We start from the raw sequence: 25,505 nt of genomic DNA on the forward strand, positions 1-25,505 counted from the left end.
CCATATGTCACTATAGATAGTTGTGAGCCATCATGTGGTTGCTGGGAATTGAACTCAGGACCTTTGGAAGAACAGCTGGTGCTCTTAACCTCTGAGCCATCTCTCCAGCCCAAGCATCATTCTTACAGCACCCCCATAAGTACCTACAGCATATATGACACCATGGCAGACACTTTACCTGTGATATGTCGTGTACGCCTGGGGAGCAGGTGACCTCACTGGCTCCAGTTTACAGAGAGAGGAGGAGGAGTTAAATAACCGGGTCCAAAGCCTGACAGCTATGCTCAGGAAACATCTCTGCTGAGGTTTAGAGCTTTGGAGTTAAGAGAGGAGCTTCCCTTGTGTGGTGGTTGGCACCATGGACTCTGAACTCAGGAGAGGAGAGGTTACTGGGCACAAGTGGAGACAGAAGCTCAATTCAGGACCTTGCTAAGCAGCTAAGAATCTGACTAGAACAAACGCATTCTCTTTTAAACTTAATTCTTTCAGGAAATAGAAAAAAAAAAGAACCACGGGACAAAGTTAACTGTTGTACATCTCAAGTGTTCATGGGGTGGGGGAGATATTTGTTTTTGTCCTATCCTAGGAATGCAATTTTCAGATGGGTTGGACATAGTAAATGATCTGTCATCAAATATCCAGCACTTGGCAAGATAGCGTGCACGCCTTTAATCCCAACTCTCAGGAGGCAGAGACAGATAGGTCTCTGTGAGCCCAAGGCTGACCTGGCCTTACACAGCGAGTTCAAGGCCCACATAGTAAAACCTCATCTCAAAAACAACAAAAAGATTTTATTACTCACTTTTCATTACTCTCTCAGAAACATTACTTAAAATGAGGTTTTTGGATCACAATGAGACTATTTAATACTTCATGTATTATTTCTACAGTTAAATGTACTAAACCAATAACATTTACATTTATATTTAAATCTTAATAATTTTTGTATTGTTCATATTTTCTCTTATATGAGTCTCTGATTTAAAAAAAAAAGACTTATTTTTTTATTTTATGCTATAGGCGTTTCGTCTCTGTGTATGTCTGTGCACCATGTGTATGCCTGGTACTTGCAGAGTACAAAGAAGATGTCGGATCCCCTGACATTGCAGTCTCACATGGTTGTTGCCACGTGGGTGCTATGAATAAAGCCTGGGTCCTCTGAAAGAGCAGCTAGTGCCCTTAACCACCAAGTTATCTCCCCAGCCCCCAAAGAGTTTGTCATGTTGTTATAACTGAAATTTTAAGTGTGAACCCACTTTGCTTCCTTGGTACTCAATATTATAATGAGCAGGATATATCTGTGGCAGAGTCTATACCTTACACTTCCTGTCTCTACACAGCCTCACTGCACGATGGTTGCCACAGCCGCTCTGCTTCTAGCCCATGTCTCATGGAAAGGTGGACTGAGTTGTAGACAAAGCATTCTCGTGTCATGCTGGGTCTCACCTGTCCACCCCAGTGTTTCTAGTGGCTGAGTAAATAAGTACATAACTCTTTTGTGGATTTCTCCAGCCAAACTGTCATGGAGAAATGCAGAAAGCAAATCAACGCTAGCCTGGCCAGAGTGCCTCTGACCTGAGCCATTTCCCACTGGAGGAAGAGCCCCAAGCTATAAACCATGGCCCCGGTCCTCATGTAGAGGCAGAGCACTGTGACTGGCTCCTCTGGAAGAAAAAACAGTGCCCATGGTCAGGCCTAGACCTGCGTCTCACTGGACAGGGTGACAGGATGGACAAAGGACTGTGCAGGTGTGACTCCGCCTTAGAGCCATTTGCCCAACTCCCAATCCTTGTCAGGGTTCCACTTGGAGAAGCTTCACATTATCCCATATCAGTTGGGATTTCTTAACCAATCACAGCTGCCCAGCGGCCAAGAAGGCCCTGTTTCTTTCTCCCCACAGTGAGAGGCCTGCTGCACATGGACTACCGCCCCCAGGGAAATAATTCATGCCACACACCCACGCACACTTGCTACTTTCACAAGGCAAACATGAGTGAACCCTGACTGTCCGTGACGGATGCCTGGGAACACTGCTGTGCACATGTGCTGGGTAGCACCTCAGTCACATGTCACAGTTGTTTCTCTCTTCCCCTGAGTGGCCTGCTTGTGTCACTGCCCTCAGACAAAGGACGCAATTGCCCCCAGAACACTTTCACCATCACAGTGCAGCTTTTGTGTCCTGTCAGTGACCATTAAAATCCCATTCTCAAATCCTGCACAGCTGTTTCTCCTCCACTTAAAAAAGAAAAAGAAAAAGAAAGAAAAAAATACAAGAAAGCTTTTCTGATGCAAAAGAGTAGAAATCAGCAGGGGCCAGGATTAATGGTGACAAAAAGGCCTAAAGGCTTGCCCTCTTTTCAGCACCCTAGCCTTTGAATATTTCAGGCTATAGGCAAACACTATGGTCTCTGCAGCTAAGAGGGCAAACCTAGTAAAAGGGGCCACTCTCCAGCATCTCCCGTTGTCTTAAGGATTGAGCCTTGACTTCTGAAGGAGAGCCACAAGCAACCCATGCGGATTCCCAGGTATCCCAGGGCGGCTGCTTTGTCCCAGCTCAGAGACAAGTCCCAAGAGTCCCAGGGCAGTGCAGCAGCCTCAGGAACCTGGTTTGAGCCCCCCTTTAAAGGTGCGCCCCAAGATAACAGGGCACAGTGGCTCCTTGGACTGAGAGATTGCTTCTACATCCTCTTTGCAGGAGTTTGGGGGTGCACTCAGGGTTGCTGTCTGAAAACATCCTCGTGGTTGGTGCCCAGAAATGAGCCCAGCTGGATACCTCCCTTGCTGGGGACCCAGCTGGGTGCTATGGTCTCTTCATGCCTAGTTAAGTGGAGCTAAAATTTTACTTCCTTCAGAGTGACTTTTTGGCCCTCTATTCAAATGCCTCCCCTACCCCCATAATTTTTTTTTTAACATTTTTATCTTGTGGGTGGGTGGGGGAGGGGGGAGTCAGCTCTCACCTGTGAGTCCCAGGGATTGAACTCAGGTCGTCAGGTTTGGTGGCAGGCACCTCTACCCACTGAGTTATCTTGCTAGCTCTGGCCTTCAGTGGTGCCCATGAAGAATTGTTTGCTTCTTCATTTGACAAGGAAACCAGACAAGAACTGTGTATCTCGTGTCACTCCAGGAGCTGGAGATGCAGCAGGGAGGTGGGCAGGCGTGGCCTTACCTAATAGAGCCTTTGCTCTCGTGCAGAGTATGGACAATAAACAGGCAAAAGAAGGCACAATAGAGCGCCAAGCAGTGGCCGTGGTGGTGCAAAGTAAACAGGGTACTAGTATAACAGGGCCCCAGACCTTAGCACAACTGACTCCATGATGGAAATGCCATTCAGGCTGTAAAACTCAGCACGTAGACAGCACCACAGCCCGAAACGAAAGCAAAGGCCGAATCCATCAACGTCCGTATAGTTCTTGGAAAGTCTCTAAACTTACTAACCTTGCTTTTTAGCTTCTGCAGTTCTGTATCTGGCCAACTGATCTTGTAAACTGACGTATGTCGACCTGGAACATGGTTTTTGTGCTTAAAAGGTCATCCTGAGAAAGGCTTGGGCTACACTGGGATCCCAAACACTCAGTGCAGCTGCCAGCTGGCTAATAAAGAGTTTCTGTTGGCTTAAACCCGTATCTGAACACAAGACCCAGCGCCTGCATGTGTGTCCTTCAGTAAGGTGGCTTGAAAGGACCACCCTGGGCAGAGACTGGATCAGAAGGAAGGAAACAGGCTGGCAATGAGACTGCCTCGCTGCAGATGCCCTGTGTCCCAAGGGCAGGAGGAAAGGAGCAGGGTGTCTGGAGGCTGAAGAAGCCAGAGAATTGCAGGGTTTAGGCCATCGTGTGCTCCACAGCGAGGCCCTATCAGAAAGAAAGAAAGAAAGAAAGAAAGAAAGAAAGAAAGAAAGAGCTAGGTGTGGCAGCATACACCTATAATCCTAACCCTTGGGAGGCTGAGTCAGGAAGATCCCTATGAGTTCAAGGCCAGCCTGTGCGGCATAGTGAAACCCTGAAAAGCAAACTGGCAAACAAGAACCAAGCAGACAACAGGAAACAAGCAAGGCATGTTGTGCTGGGTCTTGAAGGTCATGGTAAGGGAGGAAGGCTTTATAGCGTGTAGAGAGGGTCTGGATGGGCAGGCGGCGTGACAGAATTTCTGTCTCTAACCCATCTTTTGGCTGCTGTGTGAGAACAGATTGAGGGGAAGGAGAACATTAGGAGCCTGTGAGGACAGACAGGGGAAAGGAGGGCGGTTTGGAAAGCAGCAATAGCAGTGGAGGAGAGGGCACTAGCGCCTCAGGAGCCTATCTGCAGGAAGGCCTGACAGGATTGACCACGGGTGGGGTGAGGGGTACTGCGGGGGAGATACCAGAAAGACTCCAGGTTTGGGGCTTGGACCACTGTGTAAAGAGAAGGGTCATATGATGAGGGGAAGAAAGGCAGGTTTGGATGGGAAGGAGGAGGAAACAGTGAGTCTGGTACCCAGCCAGCCAGCCAAGTGCTGGTCCTGAGAGCACTAGCTAGCTCTCTGTGCTCTCGGAGGCAATACTGCACTGACTCAGAGGGGTAAGAAAAACATTCTCGGATCTCTACATATGCATGTTTCCCTACTAAGTAGGAGACAAGCCTCCATGGCTACATAGATGATGTAAGACTGGCCCCCTCATTCAACCCACCTGTTCAAGAGTCCCATGACACAGTTGTAGGGATGAAGGGTCTGGGTGGTGGCGGCGGCACATCCCTTTAATCCCAGCATTCAGGAGGCAGAGGCAGGCGGATCTCTATGAATTCAAGGCCAGCCTAGTCTACAGAGTGGCAGGAAAGGAAGGAAGGAAGGAAGGAAGGAAGGAAGGAAGGAAATTGTGAGCATTCCACAACTCTGGGGCTGATAGATTTATTTCTTGCCATACCCTTTGAGGAATTACAATTTAACTGTGTCTGGTCAAATAGACTTAATTAATTAGAATATCTAGTTTCTAACTAAGTGACTAGCCACCGTAAGATCACAGAAAGCAGCTGTGGAGGGCTGGAGGAGCCATCGCTCTGAAGGTTCACCAATGGCACAAACACTGGAGCAAGGCAGGAATGCGCTGGGGTAGACACATCTTCTGCTACTATCACTAGCTCTTGATCAAGCCTTATCATGAGACAAACAGTCATGACTCAATCAGATCTGACAGGAGTTCACACAGAGCATTAGCAACAAATGAAATGTCTGCTTTAGAAATGGATTTACACCAGTACAATCGCAGCGAGCCTTGCCAAGTAGGAAAGAGTATACCTGAAGAGGAATACCAATTGGAACTATGTTTATTTATGCTAATTATTGCCTTATTCTATCTTTTATTATGTATCACTTATATTAACTAATAGTACCAGAAGACAGTCATAAATTCAAATATATATTAAAGAGACACAGAGAGAGGAATGGGGAGAGGTAGACAGAATAAGAGACAGACAGACCTATAGTTGGATAGGGCAGTTAAGGGGTTGCTACCATATAGTGCTGTCTGTCTGTCTGTCTGTCTGTCTGTCTGTCTGTCTGTCCATCCATCTATCATGAGCATGATTTATGTGCACATTCATGTATGTATACAGGCCTGTGTCCATACATGTGGAACTCAGAGATAGATATCAGGTATCTTCCTTTGGTAGTCTCACCTTATTTTTTGTGGCAGGGTCTCTCACTGAACCTGAAGCTCACTGTTTTCACTAGCCTGCCTGGCCAGCAAGCTCCTGGGTGCTGTCTCTGCTTTCCAACATTGAGGCTACATGACATGCAGCCGTGCCCCAGCTTCTACATAGGTGCTGGGGATTTGCGCTCAAATCCTCTTGTTTCGAAGCAAATGCTCTTACCCACTTAGCCATCTGCCTAGTCTCTATAGTGGTATTTAAAGCAGAGGTTATCTAAGAGAGCAAGAAACTAGAGGAAGGAGACAGGACTGAGCCCTGGACCTTGATGCCAGATACTAGAAACTTGGGGCAGAACCAGTATTGAAAATGGAAAGGGAGCTGCCATCTAAGTAGAGAGACCAGAAGTGCATGGTGCCTGTAGCACACATAAAGAGTGTGTTTGCAGTGGGATGAGTAGTCTGCCTTCCTGTACAGGGAGAGTTAGCAATATGACGGCCATTAGGGATCCCGGAAAAAGCCTCTTCGGTGGTGAAGTTGGGATGAAAACCTAACTAAGGGGAAGATGAAAGGCAGGAAAGCACTGTACAGTCCTGTAAAAGAGTTCTGTCCCTGGAGACAAAAAACGCAAGGACAAGCAGGAGAAGGCAAGGGGGGGTGTTTTCTAAGAGAAGACGTCAGTGTGTGTGAAGCCAGCAATGGTCTCACAGAGAAGGAGAACTCTGGGAGGTAGGGCACAACCGCAGAACCACGTGGGTAAGCAATGGAGGGCATGGGCTCTGATAGAGGAGTGGAAGAGCAGGCCGCAGACAGGCACAGCAGTGGGCCGCAGACAGGCCACAGCAGTGGGCCGCAGACAGGCCACAGCAGTGGGCCGCAGACAGGCCACAGCAGTGGGCCGCAGACAGGCCACAGCAGTGGGCCGCAGACAGGCACAGCAGTGGGCCGCAGACAGGCACAGCAGTGGGCCGCAGACAGGCACAGCAGTGGGCCGCAGACAGGCACAGCAGTGGGCCGCAGACAGGCACAGCAGTGGGCCGCAGACAGGCCACAGCAGTGGGCCGCAGACAGGCACAGCAGTGGGCCGCAGACAGGCACAGCAGTGGGCCGCAGACAGGCACAGCAGTGGGCCGCACACAGGCACAGCAGTGGGCCGCAGACAGGCACAGCAGTGGGCCGCAGACAGGCACAGCAGTGGGCCGCAGACAGGCACAGCAGTGGGCCGCAGACAGGCACAGCAGTGGGCCGCAGACGGGCACATAGCAGTGGGACGACCATTACAACAGGACAAGGCAAGGTAGAGTTTGTGTGTACCAAGCGTGACAGGAGGGCTTGAACGGATACCTGACACAATTAATCTCAGCTGTCAACTTGACAACACCTTGGAATCACCTAGGAGACACGCCTTTGAATGTGGCTGTGAGATTGCTTCCTGAGATATTTAACCAAGAGGGAGGGCCATCTTAACGGTGGGTGGCACCATGCTCTGCCTTGGGGGTCCCAGGATAAAGAAAGAGGAGAAAGTACGCTGGGCACCAGCACTTCGTCTCCTTCTGCTCCTGACTGCAGCGATGATGCGAGCAGCTGTCGCATGCCCCTGCCACCTCTGTGTATTGCATACCCAAACTGTGATCCAAAATAGACCCTTCCTTTTAAAAATTGCTCTTTTCAAGCATGTTGTCACAATCGCAGGAAAAGTAAATAATACAATGCCTCTGCCCGGAGACTTCAAATTCACCTGGTGCAGGGGCACTTGTCTGCTTTCTGAGGACTTGACTTTACTCTTTTACTAAGTGGCATCCCTATTCTCCCTGCTACTAATGCTCCAAACCACAGCTATTCCTCACTCTCCATCACTTGGCTGCGGCATCCTCCAGGGCCTCTCGCCCAGCCCTGCTCCCATCTCCACAGCACCCAAATCTCCTCCTCATCTCTTATTTGGATTACTGCAAGAAACTTCCCCCTAACTCTCCTGTCCACCGTACCCCTAGATTCATCTTTACTTTAAAATGCTTATTATCTCTCTGTGTGTGTGTGTGTGTGTGTGTGTGTGTGTGTGTGTGTGTGTGCGCGCGCGCGCAGGTGCCCTCAGTGGCCAGGAAGAGGGCTGTGGCTATCCCGGAGCTGGAGTCTCAGGCATTGTGGGTCCAGTCTTCTGGAAGAGCAGCACACGCTCTTGACCCCTGAGCCGTCTGTCCACTCCCCAGTCTCTAATGGGCCCCTCTCTGCCTCGCTCCCTGTGCTCCCCTGCCCTTTTGACTCCATATTCAGTGCTGCATCTCCTCTCAGCATCCGAGTTCCAGGCTTTCTCGAGAGTCTGTTTTTCCCCTGCTTCTATAAATCTCGTCCTGTCTAACGTTGGCTCAGCCATTCAACCCACCCACTAGCTTCCTCTCAGCGCCTTCTGCATATGGAACAGGGCTGGGAGAGGTGAGGGATGTATGGGAGGCGAGTGGCAGGATCAGAGGCTACCCCAGCGCTTTCTCTTTACAGATCCTGATGCACACACTTAACAAATGCCACCCCTTCCTCCTAACTGCCTCGGAGATACTGTGTTCTCCCTCCAGACGATGCTCTTAACTGCTGAGCCACTCTCCAACTCCTCAAGACCAACCCCAGGCTCAGCAAAAACTTTACCGTGAGCTACAGCCTCAGACCAGGAATCTGTACTTTGTAAATAGAATTGCTTTTCTATTGAGTTATCTGTATTTATTTCTGTGTGTATGTCTGTGTCCTTGTTCATGTATGTACATGTATGTGTGATCACATGGAGAGGTCATATATGTTGGATGTCTTTGTCAATTGTCAATTGTCAATTATTTTTTGAGAAAGGATTTCCCACTTAGAGCTGGAGCTTGTCAATTGATAAGCTGGCTGTGAGCTCCAGCGGCCTTCCCGGCTCTGTTTCCCCACGCAGGGTTACAGGCACACACCGCCGTGCCTGGCTTCTTATGTGAGTGCTGGGGATGCAGACTCAGATCCTCGTGCTTGCACAGCGAGCACTTTATCGACTGAGCCATGTCCCCAGCCCCAGAATTGCTTTTCTTTTCTGACATCTTGCTAAAACCACTCACAGATGGTACAAAGGTTACTTGAAGAACAGGCTGTCCCTAAATGCCAAATTCATAAACTTTACTATGTACAAGTAGCAATAAGGAAGTTATTCAACTTGATCAGAAGTGAGTCCTTTTTTGGTGTAACTGGGACTTTAGATTTTATTTAAATTTTTTAAAAAAATTATTTTATATAAGTGTGTGTGCATATGCATGGCATAGCATGAGTGGGGGACAGAGGACAACTTGGGGGAATTGGTTCTGTCCTACCACATGGAAGTTGGAGACTGAATTCAGGCCATCAGGGTTAGTGGCACCTTTACCCACAGAACCCTCTTGTCAGACCTAAATTTTGTTTTATTTTTTATTAGTTGTTTTGTTTCAAGATAGGGTCTCACTACACAGCCCTGGCTGTACTGGAACTAGCTGTGTAGACCAGGCTGGGCTCAACTCACAGAAATCAGCCTGTAGCAATTAAAAGTGTGCACCACCATGCCTGACTTTTTTTTTTTAAATGATACTGAGAAGACAATTTAATGTAAGTAGGCAAAACCTATACATGTTCTTAAAAGAAATACAAATAATTTAAGACAGTGTATTTGTGTGTTCTTACTGATCAAAAAAGTTAGTGATCTTGTTATATTTTTTGCTTATTGAGTTTGCAAAAAATTTAAAGAATCAATGATAAATATTCCATGTAAGTGAGGCTGGGGGGGCATTGGACACTCTCATGCAGTGCTGGAGGCAGCATGCACTGAGTGGGGACTCAGGAGGGTAAGTTGGCAGCGTCTACCAGTTTGCATATGCATGTTCTTGATTTGGCAGTTACATTTCCAGAAATCTAGCCTCCCATAATATTGGTGTGTACACGAAGAAGGCTATCCGCCTTAGCTCTGCTTATAAAAGGAAAGTTAGGCATCACGTCACTGTGTACTCATAGGGGCTGGCTGACGGATACTGATGGCTTAGTTACAGCCCGGGAGTGGAGAGTGTGAGTCCCTGGGTTGGAATCATGCTTAGGAAACACACTGGTTTCTCGCCTCCTACTGCCCTGAGGTCATTCCCTCCAAACCCCCAGCCCTCTTCATCCTGTGTTTTCTCATTTGGTTTGGTTTGGTTTTGTCTTTTGTCTTTTGCTTTGGTTTTTGAGGGTTTTGTTTTGTTTTGTCTTTTGATTTTTGGTTTGGTTTTCCTTCTTTTTTTTTTTTTTTAAATCGGGCTTTCTTTTTTTTTTTTTTCAAGATTTATTTATTATTATGTATACAGTGCGCTGCCTGCACATACACCTGTAGGCCAGAAGGCATCAGATCACATTATAGATGGTTGTGAGCCACCATGTGGTTGCTGGGAATTGAACTCAGGACCTCTGGAGGAGCAGTCAGTGTCCTTGACCTCTGAGCCATCTCTCCAGCCCCTGGTTTTACTTGCTATTCCTTTGCCTGAAACACTCTTTCTCCAAGCACCCCCACATTCACTTTCTCTTTCCTTTGTGTGCCTATACCATCATGCTTTGCAATGGAGCCTTCTCTGACCACATCTGGATCATAGGGATATGACCCCTCCCGCCTCCTCACCTTGCCTGGGCTCTTCTTATCTCACTCCCCAGGTGACTTGTTTTCCATACCCTTGTTGTCATTTGATACATACTCTGTGTCCTTGTTTATGGAGTAGCCACCTGCTTCTTTTTCCTAACACTATAAACTTTAAGAGAGCTGAGACTTTTGCTAGTCTGTCTTCTTCACTGGATTTTCAGCATCTACAATAGTACCTGACACACAGTAGTCTCCTTCACTGCTGGAATCTTGCCATCTACTATGACACACAGTAGGAGCTTTTTACTAGTCTCCTTCACTGCTGGAGTCTCACCATCTACTATGACACACAGTAGGAGCTTTTTACTAGTCTCCTTCACTGCTGGAGTCTCACCATCTACAATGACACACACTAGGAGCTTTTTGCTAGTCTTCTTCACTGCTGGAGTCTTACCATCTACAATGGTAGGGCACACAGTAGGGCCTTCTTTTAGTCTCCTTTATGGCCGGAGTCTCAGCATCTACAATGGTACCTAGTACACAGTAGGAGCTTAATAAATATTTATTGATGAATAAATAACATCTTATATGCATGAAAGCATATAAAACCAGCAAATTTTAACAGTGTTGGGAAGCAGGATTGGGGAGAATGCTCACCGTTGGACATTTCTGTACCATTTGAAGTATGTACCACATTATAATTAAAAAGATACACATAATGGCTTCCATTCTCCCTTCAGGTCATTCGAAACACTTCTTGGGGCTCTGCTATGGTTTGAATGATACATGTGTTGAAATTTAATCTTCACTAAGTAGTAAATATTAAAAAGGATTGAGAATTCCAACTAAGGTCTTTAGAGGTGGGGGGCTTTGGGGAGAAATTATTAGAACTATATAAATTCATGAGGATGGGCCCATGTGACTGACCACTGATGGCTTAGTAAGAATAGGGAGAGCACTGGGCGTGGTGGCGCACGCCTTTAATCCCAGCACTTGGGAGGGAGAAACAGGAAAATCGCTGTGGGGCCAGCCTGGTCTACAGTAGGGCGAAGTGCAGAAAAGCCTAGGCTACAAAGAGAAACCCTGTCTTGAAAAAAAAGCAAAAAACAAAAACAAATAGGGAGAATAATGTCAGCTCCTCAGGAGGCTGAGGTGGAGGATCAGTTAAATCCACGAGTTTGAGGAGCCAGGACCACACAGCAAGACATAAACAGAGCAAACCAGGAAAGAAGAAGAAAGGGAGGTGGGGGACCAAAAGCCATGCGTACCCTCATCTGCCATCTGAGGCCACAAGTCTCCTTGAGACTATGACTAAAAAAAGGCCATCATGAGGTGTGGCCCTTTTACAACTGATACACAGAATCATAAGCCAAAATAAACCCCTTTCTTTGTAAAAGTGCCCAACCTCCATAACAGGAACACAACCAAGGACCATCCTAGCCTTGTCTCCATTGTATGCCAACTAGGTTTCAGAAATATCAGTATGCCTGGACAACTTTCAAGGGCCCTCTCCTTCAACCGTGTGGATCCCAGGGATTGACTTCAGGTCACGGACTCGGCTCCACGTGCCTTTACCTGCTGAGCCTTCCCACAGCCTCCCAAGTCCTTTCTAATTAGTATACCTGACCCTTGGTACCCACATCCTCCGGCACTAACAATCCCTGTGCTGTGTTCTTCCCGTAGGGAAGTTTTCAACATTGGTCCCATGCTGGGTACCGGATTCATCTAGATTACAGGAAAACATACTGCGTCTTTAAGATGTCAGAGACACATTCACATGACATAATAACTTAACTATATTGGATTCTCCCCCTTGGCTTGTGGCCAAGAGGCCTGAGTTAGTGAGGCCTGCTTCTCTTCTTGAGCCTTTGCTCCCCCAAAGCACATCATGGTAGAACTGCTAACAAGATCCCTGAAGGCCCACAGGCCTTGACACTACTTTTCCTGAATTGTTGACTATCCAGAGTCTCCTTGATGAACCCACAAGCCCTTACCCCAACAGGCCTAGAAAGGGAGGGGCTGCAATTTAGCTCCCAAAGACCAGAAAGAGGGCCTGCTGGCCTGCCTGCCTGCTGCCTCCTGCCTGCCTGCTGCCTCCTGCCTGCCTGCTGCCTGCTGCCTACCTGCCTGTCTGCCTGCCTGCCTGCTGCCTACCTGCCTGTCTGCCTGCCTGCCTGCTGCCTGCTGCCTACCTGCCTGCCTGCCTGCTGCCTGCCTGCCTGCCTGCCTGCCTGCCTGCTGCCTGCTGCCTGCCTGCTGCCTGCCTGCCTGCCTGTCTGCCTGCTGCTTGCCTGCTGCCTCCTGCCTGCCTGCTGCCTGCTGCCTGCTGCCTGCCTGCCTGCTGCCTGCTGCTTGCCTGTCTGCCTGTCTACCTGCTGCCTGCCTGCCTGCTGCCTGCTGCCTCCTGCCTGCCTGCTGCCTCCTGCCTGCCTGCTGCCTGCTGCCTACCTGCCTGTCTGCCTGCCTGCCTGCTGCCTGCCTGCCTGTCTGCCTGCCTGCCTGCCTGCCTGCTGCCTACCTGCCTGCCTGCCTGCCTGCCTGCTGCCTGCCTGCCTGCTGCCTGCTGCCTGCCTGCCTGCCTGTCTGCCTGCTGCTTGCCTGTCTGCCTGTCTACCTGCTGCCTGCCTGCCTGCCTGCTGCCTGCTGCTTGCCTGCCTGCCTGCCTGATGCCTGCCTGCCTGCCTGCTGCCTGCTGCTTGCCTGTCTGCCTGTCTACCTGCTGCCTGCCTGCCTGCCTGTTGCCTGCTGCCTGCTGCCTGCCTGCCTGCTGCCTGCTGCCTGCTGCCTGCCTGCCTGCTGCCTGCTGCCTGCTGCCTGCTGCCTGCCTGCCTGCTGCCTGCTGCCTGCTGCCTGCCCAAGAGTTCCTTCCATCCACCCTAGAGCACAGAGCAGCAAGAGCCAGCTCTTGTCACTAGCTTGATATGGAGACTGGAGCACAGAGGACTCCAAACGAGAGGCCAGCCAGCTGGGTTTATTGCCCTCTTTTCTTTTTAAGAAAATCAGCTGGAATAAGAGTCAAGACTATCTGGGAACTGGCCCCTTGTGGGTAATTCCACTCAATGTACTCGAAGCGTTGGCAACGCAGCAGACTGGAGTGGTGGCTCTTGCTGAAAGTTCTCCAGAACAAAGCTGACTTCAGCCGTTGCCCATGCAGAAACACTGACTCTCTACCCCTTCTCTCAAGCTCCACCACTCGGGTCCAAGTGTCGGCTGACCCTTCAGTTACTGAACTTCACCATACATCAGAGTGAAAACAGGCTTTGCAATTCAACTATAAATTCAATCTTTAAGCGCCTGGCGGTGGTGGCACAGGCCTTTAATCTCAGCACTCAGGATGCAAAGGAAAACAGATCACTGTGAGTTCAAGGCCAGCCTGGTCTACAAAGCGAGTCTAGAACAGCTATAACTACACAGAGAAACCCTATCTTGAAACTCCCTCCCCCAAAATTCAATCTTTAAAAAAAAATTACTACTATTACTACTACTACTACTGCTTCCATCATCGTTATTATTATTACTTGGGGCCATGCACAGAGTATGTGTAGGATGTACATGTGCATGCGTGCACATGTGTATGTACTCATGTGAAGGTCAGAAGACAGCCTAGACTGTTGGTCCTCAGATAACATGCAGACTTTTCTTTGAGACAGGTCACTCACTAGGGCCCGGGGCTCTTCAATTAGGCAAGGCTGGCTGTCCAGCGAGCTTCAGGGCTCCTCCGTCTCTGCCTCACCAGCACTGGGATCACCAGTATGCACTCCCAAGCCTGGCTTTTTATGTGAGTGCCACAGATCAAATTCAGATCCTTGTGTTTCCCACAGTAATGCTTTCCTGACCTGAGGTATCTCCCACCAGTGAGACTTTAGACAACGGTACATAGACCTCTGCGTTCATTCTGTTGCCTGCAGGAGACGCTGGTCCCTGCTGGGTTATGATTATCGCTAGATCAAAGGAGCTAGGACAATGTTACATCCCTAAAAGATAAGAACCAAAGCGATCGCACTTATCACCAAAGAGAGACCCCCAACTTCCCTCTGTGAGGCTTTTTCACACAGTGTCTCTTGTAACTGCCCAGAGCAGATCTTACGTCTGACCATCCCAGAGCCTCTTCCTGGATTTCATACCGATTATTTGCTCTGAAACACACACACACACACACACACACACACACACACACACACACACCAAGAACACAGCAAGGAACTGACTCTGCATGGCACCTGGGCCTAAAGCTCAGGTGTCTTCAAGGCGTCTACGCAGCCTCTAGCTTTGCCTTTGCACGAAACTAAGGGCAGGAATGAATTCATTCGTCACCACGGCGGGGGGGTGGGGGTGGGGGGGTGGGGGTGGGGATGGGGGGGGAGCCCAAAAGTGGTAACTACAGAAACCGTGACAACAGCACGTGTAAAGGCTCAGGGGTGCCTTGCATCCTGCCCTAGCCAGGCAGCGTTGCTAAGCCTGCATTTGTTTTTCTGTCCTTCTGTCTCATGAGCACTGCCTACCACAGGCCAGCAAACATGCCAGGCATGAGAAGGACAGGTAAGTCACACCTCAGCAGCTACAGATGAAGAAAACGCATCCACAGTGTTCCTTGGAGTGAGCACAGAGAAGGAAGGCTGCCTCAGGCCTGTCACTGGCTCCCTTGCGTATGCGTCTGGCACTCCAGGCCGCTCTGTCAGCAATCACATCTTGGGCCATACTCACCACACTGGCTTTCTTCACGGCCCTGGCCTACTCCGCAGGTCTCCTCCTGCCGTCCCGACACTCCAGGGGACTTTTTAGCCACGTTGAGGTCCATGCCTGAGAGCTGCAGGTGGAACTGCTCCCTGTGCGCAGCCCTCCTGAGTGCTCGGATGGCCTTGCGCAGCCGCTTCTCTGTCCGCTTTAACATGCAGCTCAGATTGCAGGAAGCTGCAGAAACAAGGGGGGGGGGCACAGCATGGGGAGGGGCCCTCAAGCTGCAGAGAGGATGTCTGGTGACCCACCAACACCCCAAGTTCCCTGGAGCCAGGAACCTAGCAGCCTGGGCAGCGTTAAATTCAAAGATAAATTTGTGGGACCCAAATGGTAACTTTGGGTTTTATGAAGTTGAGGAGGGGAAAAAAACCCCAAAAAAATCCATCAGGTTCTAAGCCAATTTAGTGTAATTTGTGGGGTGAAAATCAAACAGGAGATACTTGAGTGCTTACGCTAGTCTCTGGCCCTTCCCCTCCCCCCACCACCCCGCACCCCCAGGAATGATGGGAAATGCAAGGCGAAGAGAGAGGGAACAAGGTGTGAGAAGCCTGGCACCACAGATGGCTCTCAGACCAACCTGTCACCTCCTTTTTGTAAGCTTCCTGTTCAAACTCAACCGTGATAAACATTTCCTTAGGGGCGCTCGGTCGGCCAGGGGCTCCCGGGACTTGCTTGACAGAGCTGCATGTAAGGTTTGTGTAGTGGAAACTCTCTTTCACTGAGCTGTGCTTCTCTGTATGAAGAAACGAAAGGATCGGAAGCCAGGTCCTGGCAGAGCCGCGAGCTGAGCATTCGCGAGAGCTCAGTAAACATTTCATTACAATCCTCTAGGGACTGCGCGATTCACTGTGCGAGCCTAGCCCTGCCAGCGCCTAGCCTGCAGCCAGGACATTTTCGTTCCGATGTAACTTTACAGCCTAGCTCTTGAACTTTCTTCTCACGGTTGAGGCTGAACCTCTCCCAGCGGCCACCACAGGACTGGGACAGTCCGAGTAGATGCTGAAGCTTCAACCAGAGCGAAAGGAAACCAACCGTGGCTGTCACCCAGCTGACCTCGGTGCAACTCCATCCCACAGGGAGCGACTGAACGGACATCAGCGGTGACATCTCCTTTTAGCCAGCCACAAACAGTAAATTGCACAAAGATCCAATAAACCAAACAGCACCATGAGACCATCGAGGGCACAGTGGAATGCTGTAAGACAGGCATTGCATGCCCCTACTCTTGACTTTTCGTGGTGTCCCCTCTTGTCCAGCACTTACGGTGAATTTGTTGACTCTTGATAGACAAAACTGAACTGAACCAAACTACAAAGCAGGACCACGTGTCCATAAAATCTATTTGCATGTCCTTTTAAAACATTTTACTGAACTAAAAGTTATCTGGGCCATAGTCATTAATGACAAAGCAACAAACCATCAAGGCCAGAGGAAGAGACAAATTTATTTTCTACCTATATTTCCCTTCCCCAAACATACGTTTCATAGTTTTTAAAAATTTGTTTTTACTTTTTGTTTATGGGTGTGTATGTATGCCACATATGTGCAGGTGTGTATGTATATGCCACATATGTGCAAGTGCCTGGGAGGACAAAAGAGGATGTCAGATGCCCTTGAGCTAGAGAGATACAGGCAGCTGGGAGTTGCCCAAAATGAGTGCTAGGAACTGCGCCTGGGCCCTCTAGAAGAGCAGCCAGTGCACTTAATCTGAGCCGCCTTTTCAGTCCTATTTTATACTTTTTAAAGAGCTAATCTCAAAGCTCGAGTGGATGTTAAATTTGAACTTGTTTTCCTTTCAATTTTCCCATACTCTACTGTGCCACAGGTACAGGGTGTATGTGGAAATCAGATGACAACTCGCAGAAGTTAGTTCTCTCTCTCTCTCTCACACACACACACACACACATAGACACACACACACACACACACACACACACACACACACACACACACACAGGACCTGGGAATCGAACCCAGGCTGTCAGGCTTGGCAGCAGTCACCTTTACCTGCTGAGCCAGCTCATCGGCCCTAAAACTATCTTTATCACTTTATTTTGTTTTTATACAAAGTTCACTCTGTGGTCCAGGCTGGCCTGGAATTCACTATGTACTCAGAGCCCACCTTGAATTCACATCAGTCTCTACCCTGAGGCCCTCAAGTGCTGGAAAAACTTAGTATTTTGAAATACATTTAGATTTACAGAAAAGTTGATGAAAAGTACAGACTTCCTGCACACCCTCCTCTCTGCGCCCCTGATGTTAGCATCTTACTTCAACACTGTTAGGATCCACTAAGGAAAACCCCGAGCAAATCCATCTATAAGTAATACTTCCCTGGGCTGAGGACGGCTAGGTGGTTAAGAGCCTGTGCTGCTCCTGCAGAGGGCCCAGACTTTGGTTCTCAGCACCCACGCTGGGTGGCTAACAACTTCTGTAACTCCAGCTCCAAAGAAAGCTGACACCTCTGGGCTCTGTAGGCACCATACTTAACATGCACATACCACATACATGCCCACACATGTACACATAGTTGAAAATAAAAACAAATCTTTAAAAGTAAGTGACACTGGGGCTAGAGAGAGATGGCTCAGTCAGCGGTTAAGAGCACTGGCCATTCTTCTAGAAGACCTAGGTTTGGCTCGCACACCCACAGGGTGGCTCAGGACTGTTTGTAATTCCAGCTCCAAGAGATCAGACACTCTCTTCCAGCCTCCTTGGGCACAAGACACAGATACACATGAAGTCAAAACACCCATAACATAAAATTAAATCAAACAAACAAAAAACAAAACCCAGTAACACACATCTGTAATCCCAGCACTCAGGGAGGCAGAGGCAGGCGGATGACTGTGAGTTTGAGGCCAGCCTGGTCTACAAAAAGAGTTCAAGACAGCCAAGGCTACACAGACAAACCTTGTCTTGAAAAACCAAAATAATAATACAAAAATTAAAATTAAAAATACTTTCCTAATTTAAAAGTACAAAAAAAAAATGACTCAGCCCTAAACAGGACATTACATCACTCCCATGAAGGCCCAGGGAGCATCGTGGATGAATGGATAGACAGTGTGGAAGAGGCAGAAGGCAGGGAGAGGGGGCAGTGAAATACTTTCTTCTGGCCACAACACAGCCAATGCAATCATGATCTCACAGCAGCTGAAGCTACCAGCAATGGGCCTGCCAACAGTCAACCATGCATCTCAGAGGGGCTCATGGGGCCCTATCCCTCCCGACTGAACTGTGTCCTGAGTCTGAAGGAGGAACAGCCATTCTCTTCAGCTGTGTACCCACTGATGTGCCCAGTGGTTAGCTCCAAACCCATGGGCATACAAATGGGTAAACTCAGTTGGTCACAAAGCAAAACAAAAAGACACAGATGTGGGAAAGATATAGGGATGAGAGGGAGGTAAAAGAGGGTGGAGAGGTGTTAGTAATCAGAATGAACTATGAATATATATGATTTTAAAAGAACAAGTTTAGTAAAAGCTACAGAAAAGTGTGAATATAAAAACAAAATAGGAAAAATACGGAAGAAAATGACCCAGCATTCTCTCACCCAGACAAATGCCTCCTAGTGACACAGCCAACTCTCTGGAGCTTTTCCCTTCAACTTTACTTTTGTTCATACAATTTTGATTAGTTAGGCATGTAGAATTCTACTGTTCCCCTTTCTATCTCTTTTTTTGTTTGTTTGGTTTTGGTTTTGGAGACAGGGTTTCTCTGTCCTGGACTCACTTTATAGACCAGGCTGGCCTTGAACTCACAGAGATCCACCTGCCTCTGCCTCCCGAGCGCTGGGGCTAAAGGTGTGCTCCACCACGCCCAGCTACTATCTCAGCCAGATACCAAAATACTTCTTGTGTCATTAACATTCTTTGAAAACACATAGTTGAGTGGGTGCGCATGCTCCATCAACGGAAGGACCCAAATGCATCTTGATTATTCTGCAGTAGTCAAAGTAGCTAGGATGTGCTTTAGGTGAATTTGTTTGAGGGTAGACCAAGGGGGCAAAAACTTCCTAATCTATGTCTCAATTTGTTTTAAGACCCAGAAGTATTCTCTGAGGTTATGGTGGAACGGAAAGCTAGGAAAGAAAGGAGCGCATTAGACTTGCTTGTTTTGCTAAGCGCAGTTATTCTTGCGTGGCGTTTGTTCTGCTACAGCCAATGGGATCACAGTTTCCAAACACCAGAGGGCAAGAATGCTGGATATTCTATCTTTATTCATCGATGCTCTCATTTCTGAGTCAACCCCCTTTTTTCATAGTGTATGCTTCAACCAAACTCTAAGACTAAGAACTTTAATCCAACGCAGCAGGCAGAAGTGGCTGACACATCTGAAGCGCCATTGACTCATGTGAACTCCAAGGTTTCAACAATGACCTCACAAAGGACCTCCCTGGGTATAAGCCCAGAACTGCACAGGAGTTAGGGCAGGCTCTGCCTCCTCTACAGAAGAAAGTCCCTGCAGATTCTGAGCACCTCAGTGCCGTCTGACACGTGCTTGTCTCAGCTGGACAGCCATCTCCAGCTCAGCTGGCCACAGGTCCTTTACCTACCATGTAGGCAAGCTCCCTGCACCAGCCGTCTGATGTCATACCTGGTAGTGCTGGTCGCAGGACCTCAGGAGACAGCTTGGCCTTTTGCAAACTACACTTGCCTTCATTTAGCTTAAAGGTTACACTTGTCCTGACGATGACGACATCTTCAGAAAGAAATGAGAGAAATTACCTTCATGGGCAAAGGAAGAGAACACTCCCAGATGCTGGCAAGTTCCTACCGGCTGGGTCTCACCATAGGCTGTAGCCAACGAGACCCTCTTAATGCTTGAGATGATCCAATAAAGGTTTGGATCAGGAAGTACCCATTACCTTGCACAGGTTCACATGGAGCCCCTGATCCACACCTCAAGGGAGAGATGAATCCAATGCTCAAATGTAACAGAGAAAGGGCCCCAAACAGTCTCCAAAGATGAAGTCATTTTTGTGCCCTCCTAAAGCTCAAATCTGGATAAGACTGTTGAGGGAAGTCTTTCCTATGTGTGGCTTCCAAGGGCTGAGTAGGCTGCCGGTCCAGATGTTACTACCACTTCTGGAACAGAATTCTGTTCTCCCAAAATCGTTCCTAACTATGTTGGGCTGGAGCCCATGCCTCTAATTGAAAGCCCCCTGATTTGTGAAAACGTCAGTACATTCCTTAACCTTCCTCATCTCAGCTTCCTCATCTGTTAAATGCACATAGTTAAGCACCTTGATTACCAGAATACTGTAAGGGTTAAATGAGATATTAGAAAAAGTATATAGATATATATATATATATATCTGGTTGCCTGTTACACAGTAAGGACTGTTGGATATTTGTTTGCCAATGCTTAGAACACACCAGATGACCAAGGACTTAGCGCTGAGGGATTTGGCGAGCCAGACCATGCTGTCTCCTCTGTCTTGGTCCTAACATCCATCAGAAAGGGCAGCAAAGAACAGTGTTTAAGACTCTGGACTCAGATTGTGTGAGTTCAAATCCCAGCTTCTATTTTTTTTTTTTTTTTTTTTTGCGGGTGGGGGGGGTTTGAGACAGGGTTTCTCTGTGTATTCTTGGCTGTCCTAGACTTGCTTTGTAGACCAGGCTGGCCTCAAACTCACAGCATTCCACCTGCCTCTGCCTTCTGAGTATTGGGATTAAAGGCATGTGTCACCACCACTGGCTTTTTACTTTTCTTTTAAAGATTTATTTATTTATTTATTTATTTATTTATTTATTTATTTATTATGTATACAATGCTCTGCCTGCATGTACACCTTCAGGCCATAAGAGGGCAGCAGATCCCCATTATAGATGGTTGTGAGCCACCATGTGGGCGCTTGGAATTGAACTCAGGACCTTTGGAAGAACAGCCAGTGCTCTTAACCTCTGAGCCATCTCTTTAGCCCCTTAAATTTTTTGAAGATATGCTTATTATTTATTATGTATACAGTATTCTGTCTGAATGCCAGAAGAGGGCACCAGGTTTCATTATGGATGGTTGGGAGCCACCATGTGGTTGCTGGAAATTGAACTCATGACCTTTGGAAAAGCAGTCAGAAGCATCTCTCCAGTCTGCTTCTATATTTCTTATCTGAGTCACTTTGAGTAAGTTCTTCTACCCTCTGAGCCTCGGTTTCTTTGTTTAGTAAGGATAATAATAAAATTGATGCCATCAAGTGTGGTAAACTCACTCCTGTAATCTCAACACCTGGGCAGCTGAGGCAGGAGGACTGTCATAAATTCAAGGTCATCCTGAACTATATTACATTCCAGGCTAACCTGGGTTACAAACTGTTCACGGCATCCAGGTAAGAAAAGAAAGCCAACAAACCCACCCCCACGAACAGCACCCCCTGAAAGAACGCAACGAGCCCCTGTGAGAACGCAGTTCAGTAATTACCCTCAAAAGCAGAGTCATTTGATTTTTGCTGTCTGCTTCTGAGAGAGGAAGAGCCGCAGGTGACAGAGTAGGCCTCTTGCAGTCCTGACAGACAGAATGTGGAATTGTCAAAACGCGTAAGCAAGATGACAGGCTATCCTGATAGCTGCTAAAGTCACCCCCACCCCACTCTGCCTCAGCCACTGGGAAAAAAACCCTGGACATGGGGCTCTCAACGCCAGAAACCCCTCTGAGCTCATCTGAGACCTGCCGGCCCCGCCATGAGAACCTTCCCAGGGAGTTATTATGCCACTCACCTGAAGAGAGGTGAATGCCAGAGTGACATCTGAGGAAGCACCTGTCTCCTCCACCACTCTTACCACAGTGCAGGGATACATGGGGTGTCGCGCTAGTGGGCGGGAAGCCCTTCACTTCTAGACAGGACAAAACACAGGTGCTTAAGGGAAGAGAACCACGCACCCAAGTGTGATGAGAGTAGAGTGCACCAAAGGCCCCAAGAAAAGAAGGCAGAGCTGACCTCCCTCCCCGGCCCAGCCTAGCTGACTGACACAAGCCTTGCTCCCAGGGAGGACAGGGAGGCACTTGTCTGCTGTTCGTGCAGAGAAGCAACCACAAGACAGAAGGAACACTCCAATCTGAGCAGAAGCACAGAGCTAAACGTCAAGGAGCCTGCAAAGTATCTCCTGTTTTTGGACTTGTTAAAGACGAGCTGCTGCGGCTTCAGGGGAGAGAACACTTGGTGGGAAAGGCGCATTGTGAGCCCAGTGGGATATGTGAGCACACAGAGACTCCAGCCTCTGGACTTGGGGTGAGCCTGTGGCCCACATGGGATCCTCTTACCCACACAGTCTTTTTTATTCCAATGGAGCTTGTACCCTGGATGACACTGGCACTCATAGCCACCCACTGTGTTGACGCAAACTTGCTGGCAGCCTCCATTGTTGACGCTGCACTCATTGGTGTCTGTGGAACAAAAATGGCCCCCTGTCATAACAGTACATCAAGGGCTGACTACCTCTCCCTTAAGGAGGAAGCAGTAGACGAGTCACATGGTTGACAGACAGTCATTTTCAAGGACGCGTACTTGATACCCGCTGGCTGAACACGGCACAATCCCCACTGGCATGAACCTTAGTTGGGAGGTTTTTGGGTTTTTTTTCCATCAGGGGTTGGGGGGAGTTGAGACAGGGTTTCACTGTGTAACAGCCCTGGCTGTCCTGGACTCCCTTTGTATACCAGGCTGGTCTTGAACTCACAGTGATCCATCTGCCTCTGCCTCCCAAATGCTGGGATTAGAGGCATGCACCACCACACCCAGCTGGTTGGGAGGTTTTAACCATTAATAGATACACTCAGAAGGGTGCACAGCACTTTCAGATGTCCAGACTCAGACCTCGGATGGGCTTTGAACTTGAAACTCCACCATCCTCTGGTCTGGTGGAGAGAGACCAAGGGAGAGAGACAGAGTCAAGATTCCCTACTTGAACTGTTTCCTCAGTTGAGAGAGACGAAAAGCCATGAGCATCTCCTCATCCCCATCAACTTGGGACTGAATCCAAACTGGAAGGTAGCTCCCAACCAGGTTGACATCTGTGTTCAAGGGGTATCTCACTGGGGTCTCATGGTAGATGGGGTAGGATGGAAGACATGTTTTTTGTTTTTTGTTTTTTGTTTTGGTTTTTTTGAGACAGGGTTTCTTTGTGTAGCCTTGGCTGTCCTAGACTCACTTTGTAGACCAGGCTGGCCTCGAACTCACAGGGATCCACCTGCCTCTGCCTCCCAAGTGCTAGGATTAAAGGCGTGTGCCACCACGCCCGGCAGAAGACATGTTTTTAGTTGTGCCAATAACGTGTGGAGAGAGAGAAAGAAGGAGACACTGTCATCTATAGCAAAGCAACATTATCTGTTCTTCTCAAACAAAGGGCATGAGGATTGGCAGGAAGTGTTCCAACCAGTGGTCCCCAAATCCCACAGATACTTAGAATCACCATGGAGACCTTAGACACATTGTTCTGGGGTCTAGATCTCAATGACAGATGATGCCAGGAAAGTAGACTGAGAGTCAGTTAGCATACAATCTGATTCATATATACCACAGCCTACTTGACCATAAGGGGATGAGACATGAGCCTATACTGTTAAACAGGCACAGAATGAAGAGACAGAGTCAACATTCCCTTCTGGATCCAAGCCCTAACTGTAGAGCTTGAACCAAGGCTTTGCAGCCAATGCCCAGACAGAGCCGAATTACGAGTTTGCTGGATGTCCTGCCAAGTCTTTCTGAAGACAGCAGCATTACCTTCTGCTGGGAAGGCCAGTGGGATATTGTCTCAGCACCTGCAAGACTCTTCCATCCTCCAAATATAAGCACAAGTCAAGTGACTGATGGATCCACAGCTGATGTGGCATGCCTGATGTGCTAACAGGGTAAAATAAGCACATTCCCTTTGATGGATGCTTTTCTTGTTGTTACGGTCCAAGATTGTTCCTTTTGCCCCAGAATACGAAGATAACCCTCAAGGGTGGCCCTGCTCCCAGATTTGGCCTCACTGTAGAGGGCCAGCTCACTCACCTCCACAGTGGGTGAAGCTATAGAGTGTGTACCCTCTATTGCAGGTACAAATAAATGTGCCAGGGTAGTTGATGCAGCTGTGGTCACAGGTCCTTTCCAAAGAGCATTCATCCACATCTGTAATTATCAACGAGAGAGGGGAGCTGACACCAACTCTGCTGTATGAGTAGAGGTGTTTATAGTAATTGCAAGCTGCTGACCAACAACAAAACAACCCATGTAAGGGTAAGGACAACTGGTCAACCCATCCCCTCAGCTCATTTGTATCAAAGAATATGTTGAGGAGCCCATAAGAAGTACAGTTATTTCCAGGCTCCTTGGTTGTAAATCCTATTGCAAGCTTTACTTTGGAGTTCATATGATCTCTCTCACCCATACTTAATTTGCAGGGCTGAGTAATTTAAGTTAGATAAATTATTTTATTTTATTTTTTGTCAACTTGACACACGCTAAGGTCAGCGAGAAGAGAGACTCTAATTGAGAAAATGCCTCCATAAGATTGGCTGGTAGGAGCATTTTATTGGTTGATAACTAAGGTAGGAGAGTCTGGTCCTCTGTGGGATGATTCCACCCGTGGGTAAGTTATCCTGAGTGGCAGAAGAAAGCCAGCTGAGCAAGCCAGTAAGTAGTGCTCCTCCGCCACGGCCTCTGCGTCAGTCCTGGCCTCCAGGTTCTCAGCTTTGGTTCCTGTCCTGGCTTCCCTCGGCAACGGGTAGTGATCTGATGTGTAAGCCAAATAAACCCTTTACCCGCCAAGTTGCTTTTGGTCAAGGTGTTTTGTCACAGCAATATAAAGCAAGCTAACATATAAATGAAGGAAATGAGATACCTAAAAATAGGTTTGCAACCTGATTTATAAATAATAACACTAGCTAGTCATTATCATTGTTCTACAATTGTTAGTAAACGGTGAAACAAAAGGAGAAAGTGTTTTGGATGAAGAAAATTCTGGTTTCTCTCTTTCTCACCTTTGTAGAATTATTCTTCTGGCCATAACAGGCCACTTGATCCTGTGTCTTAATGCCCTATGCATTAAAAGAATGCATTAACACTAATCCTTGGTGATTGTCTATGAAAGATGCTGAAGTTGGGTTAGTTAAAGCCTAAACTGGATCTCCCTGGAAAATCTCTTGGTTTTGTTCTGTTTTTTGTTTTTGTTTGTTTGTTTGTTTGTTTGTTTGTTTTCTCTTCCCTGTGTCTTCTATGTCTGTGGCTCAGGAGAGATACATCCCTAGCAGCAAGTAGAGCCTTGGAAGCCAGCATCTGCAAGCTGCATCTGGGACCTGATCATGTGTTTTCTACATCTCACTCCCAGAACTCTTGGGATGGTTTTAATTGGTACCTCCAAATAGAGAGCCTTGGGTCCAGTTAGTGGACGACAACCACAACCACAGTTAGAGTGGCTGGACCACTTTTCTACACCAAACATACCATGAAACGCTACATTAACAGAAGGCAGACATGTTAGCCAGATGTGGTAGTATGTGCCTGTAATTGCAGCACTTGGGAGGCAAAGGCAGCAGGACCACCATGAGGTCAGCATAGCTGAAGCAACTTCCAGGCCAAT

General features: G+C 48.1%; 1 protein-coding gene across 6 annotated transcripts in view; it reads right to left on the minus strand.

Moving 5' to 3' along the window:
* Window positions 1-25,505, minus strand: part of SCUBE2 (signal peptide, CUB domain and EGF like domain containing 2) — a 73,057-nt gene that overhangs the window by 13,609 nt on the left and 33,943 nt on the right. For 4 of the 6 annotated variants that reach the window (XM_084772514.1, XM_084772516.1, XM_084772515.1 and 1 more), the window contains exons 10-16: window positions 23,939-24,055; window positions 22,207-22,329; window positions 21,663-21,779; window positions 21,367-21,450; window positions 19,543-19,647; window positions 15,521-15,676; window positions 14,911-15,117 (exon numbers count right to left, since the gene is read on the minus strand). In XM_084772514.1, the coding sequence (XP_084628640.1) occupies window positions 14,911-15,117; window positions 15,521-15,676; window positions 19,543-19,647; window positions 21,367-21,450; window positions 21,663-21,779; window positions 22,207-22,329; window positions 23,939-24,055 (909 nt within the window). The remainder of the gene's footprint in view (window positions 1-14,910; window positions 15,118-15,520; window positions 15,677-19,542; window positions 19,648-21,366; window positions 21,451-21,662; window positions 21,780-22,206; window positions 22,330-23,938; window positions 24,056-25,505) is intronic. The other 2 variants (XM_084772518.1, XM_084772517.1) reach the window with 1 other exon arrangement.

Source organism: Acomys minous, assembly GCF_964271855.1.
Source record: "Acomys minous genome assembly, chromosome: 2".
In the NCBI taxonomy this organism is placed as follows: domain Eukaryota; kingdom Metazoa; phylum Chordata; class Mammalia; order Rodentia; family Muridae; genus Acomys; species Acomys minous.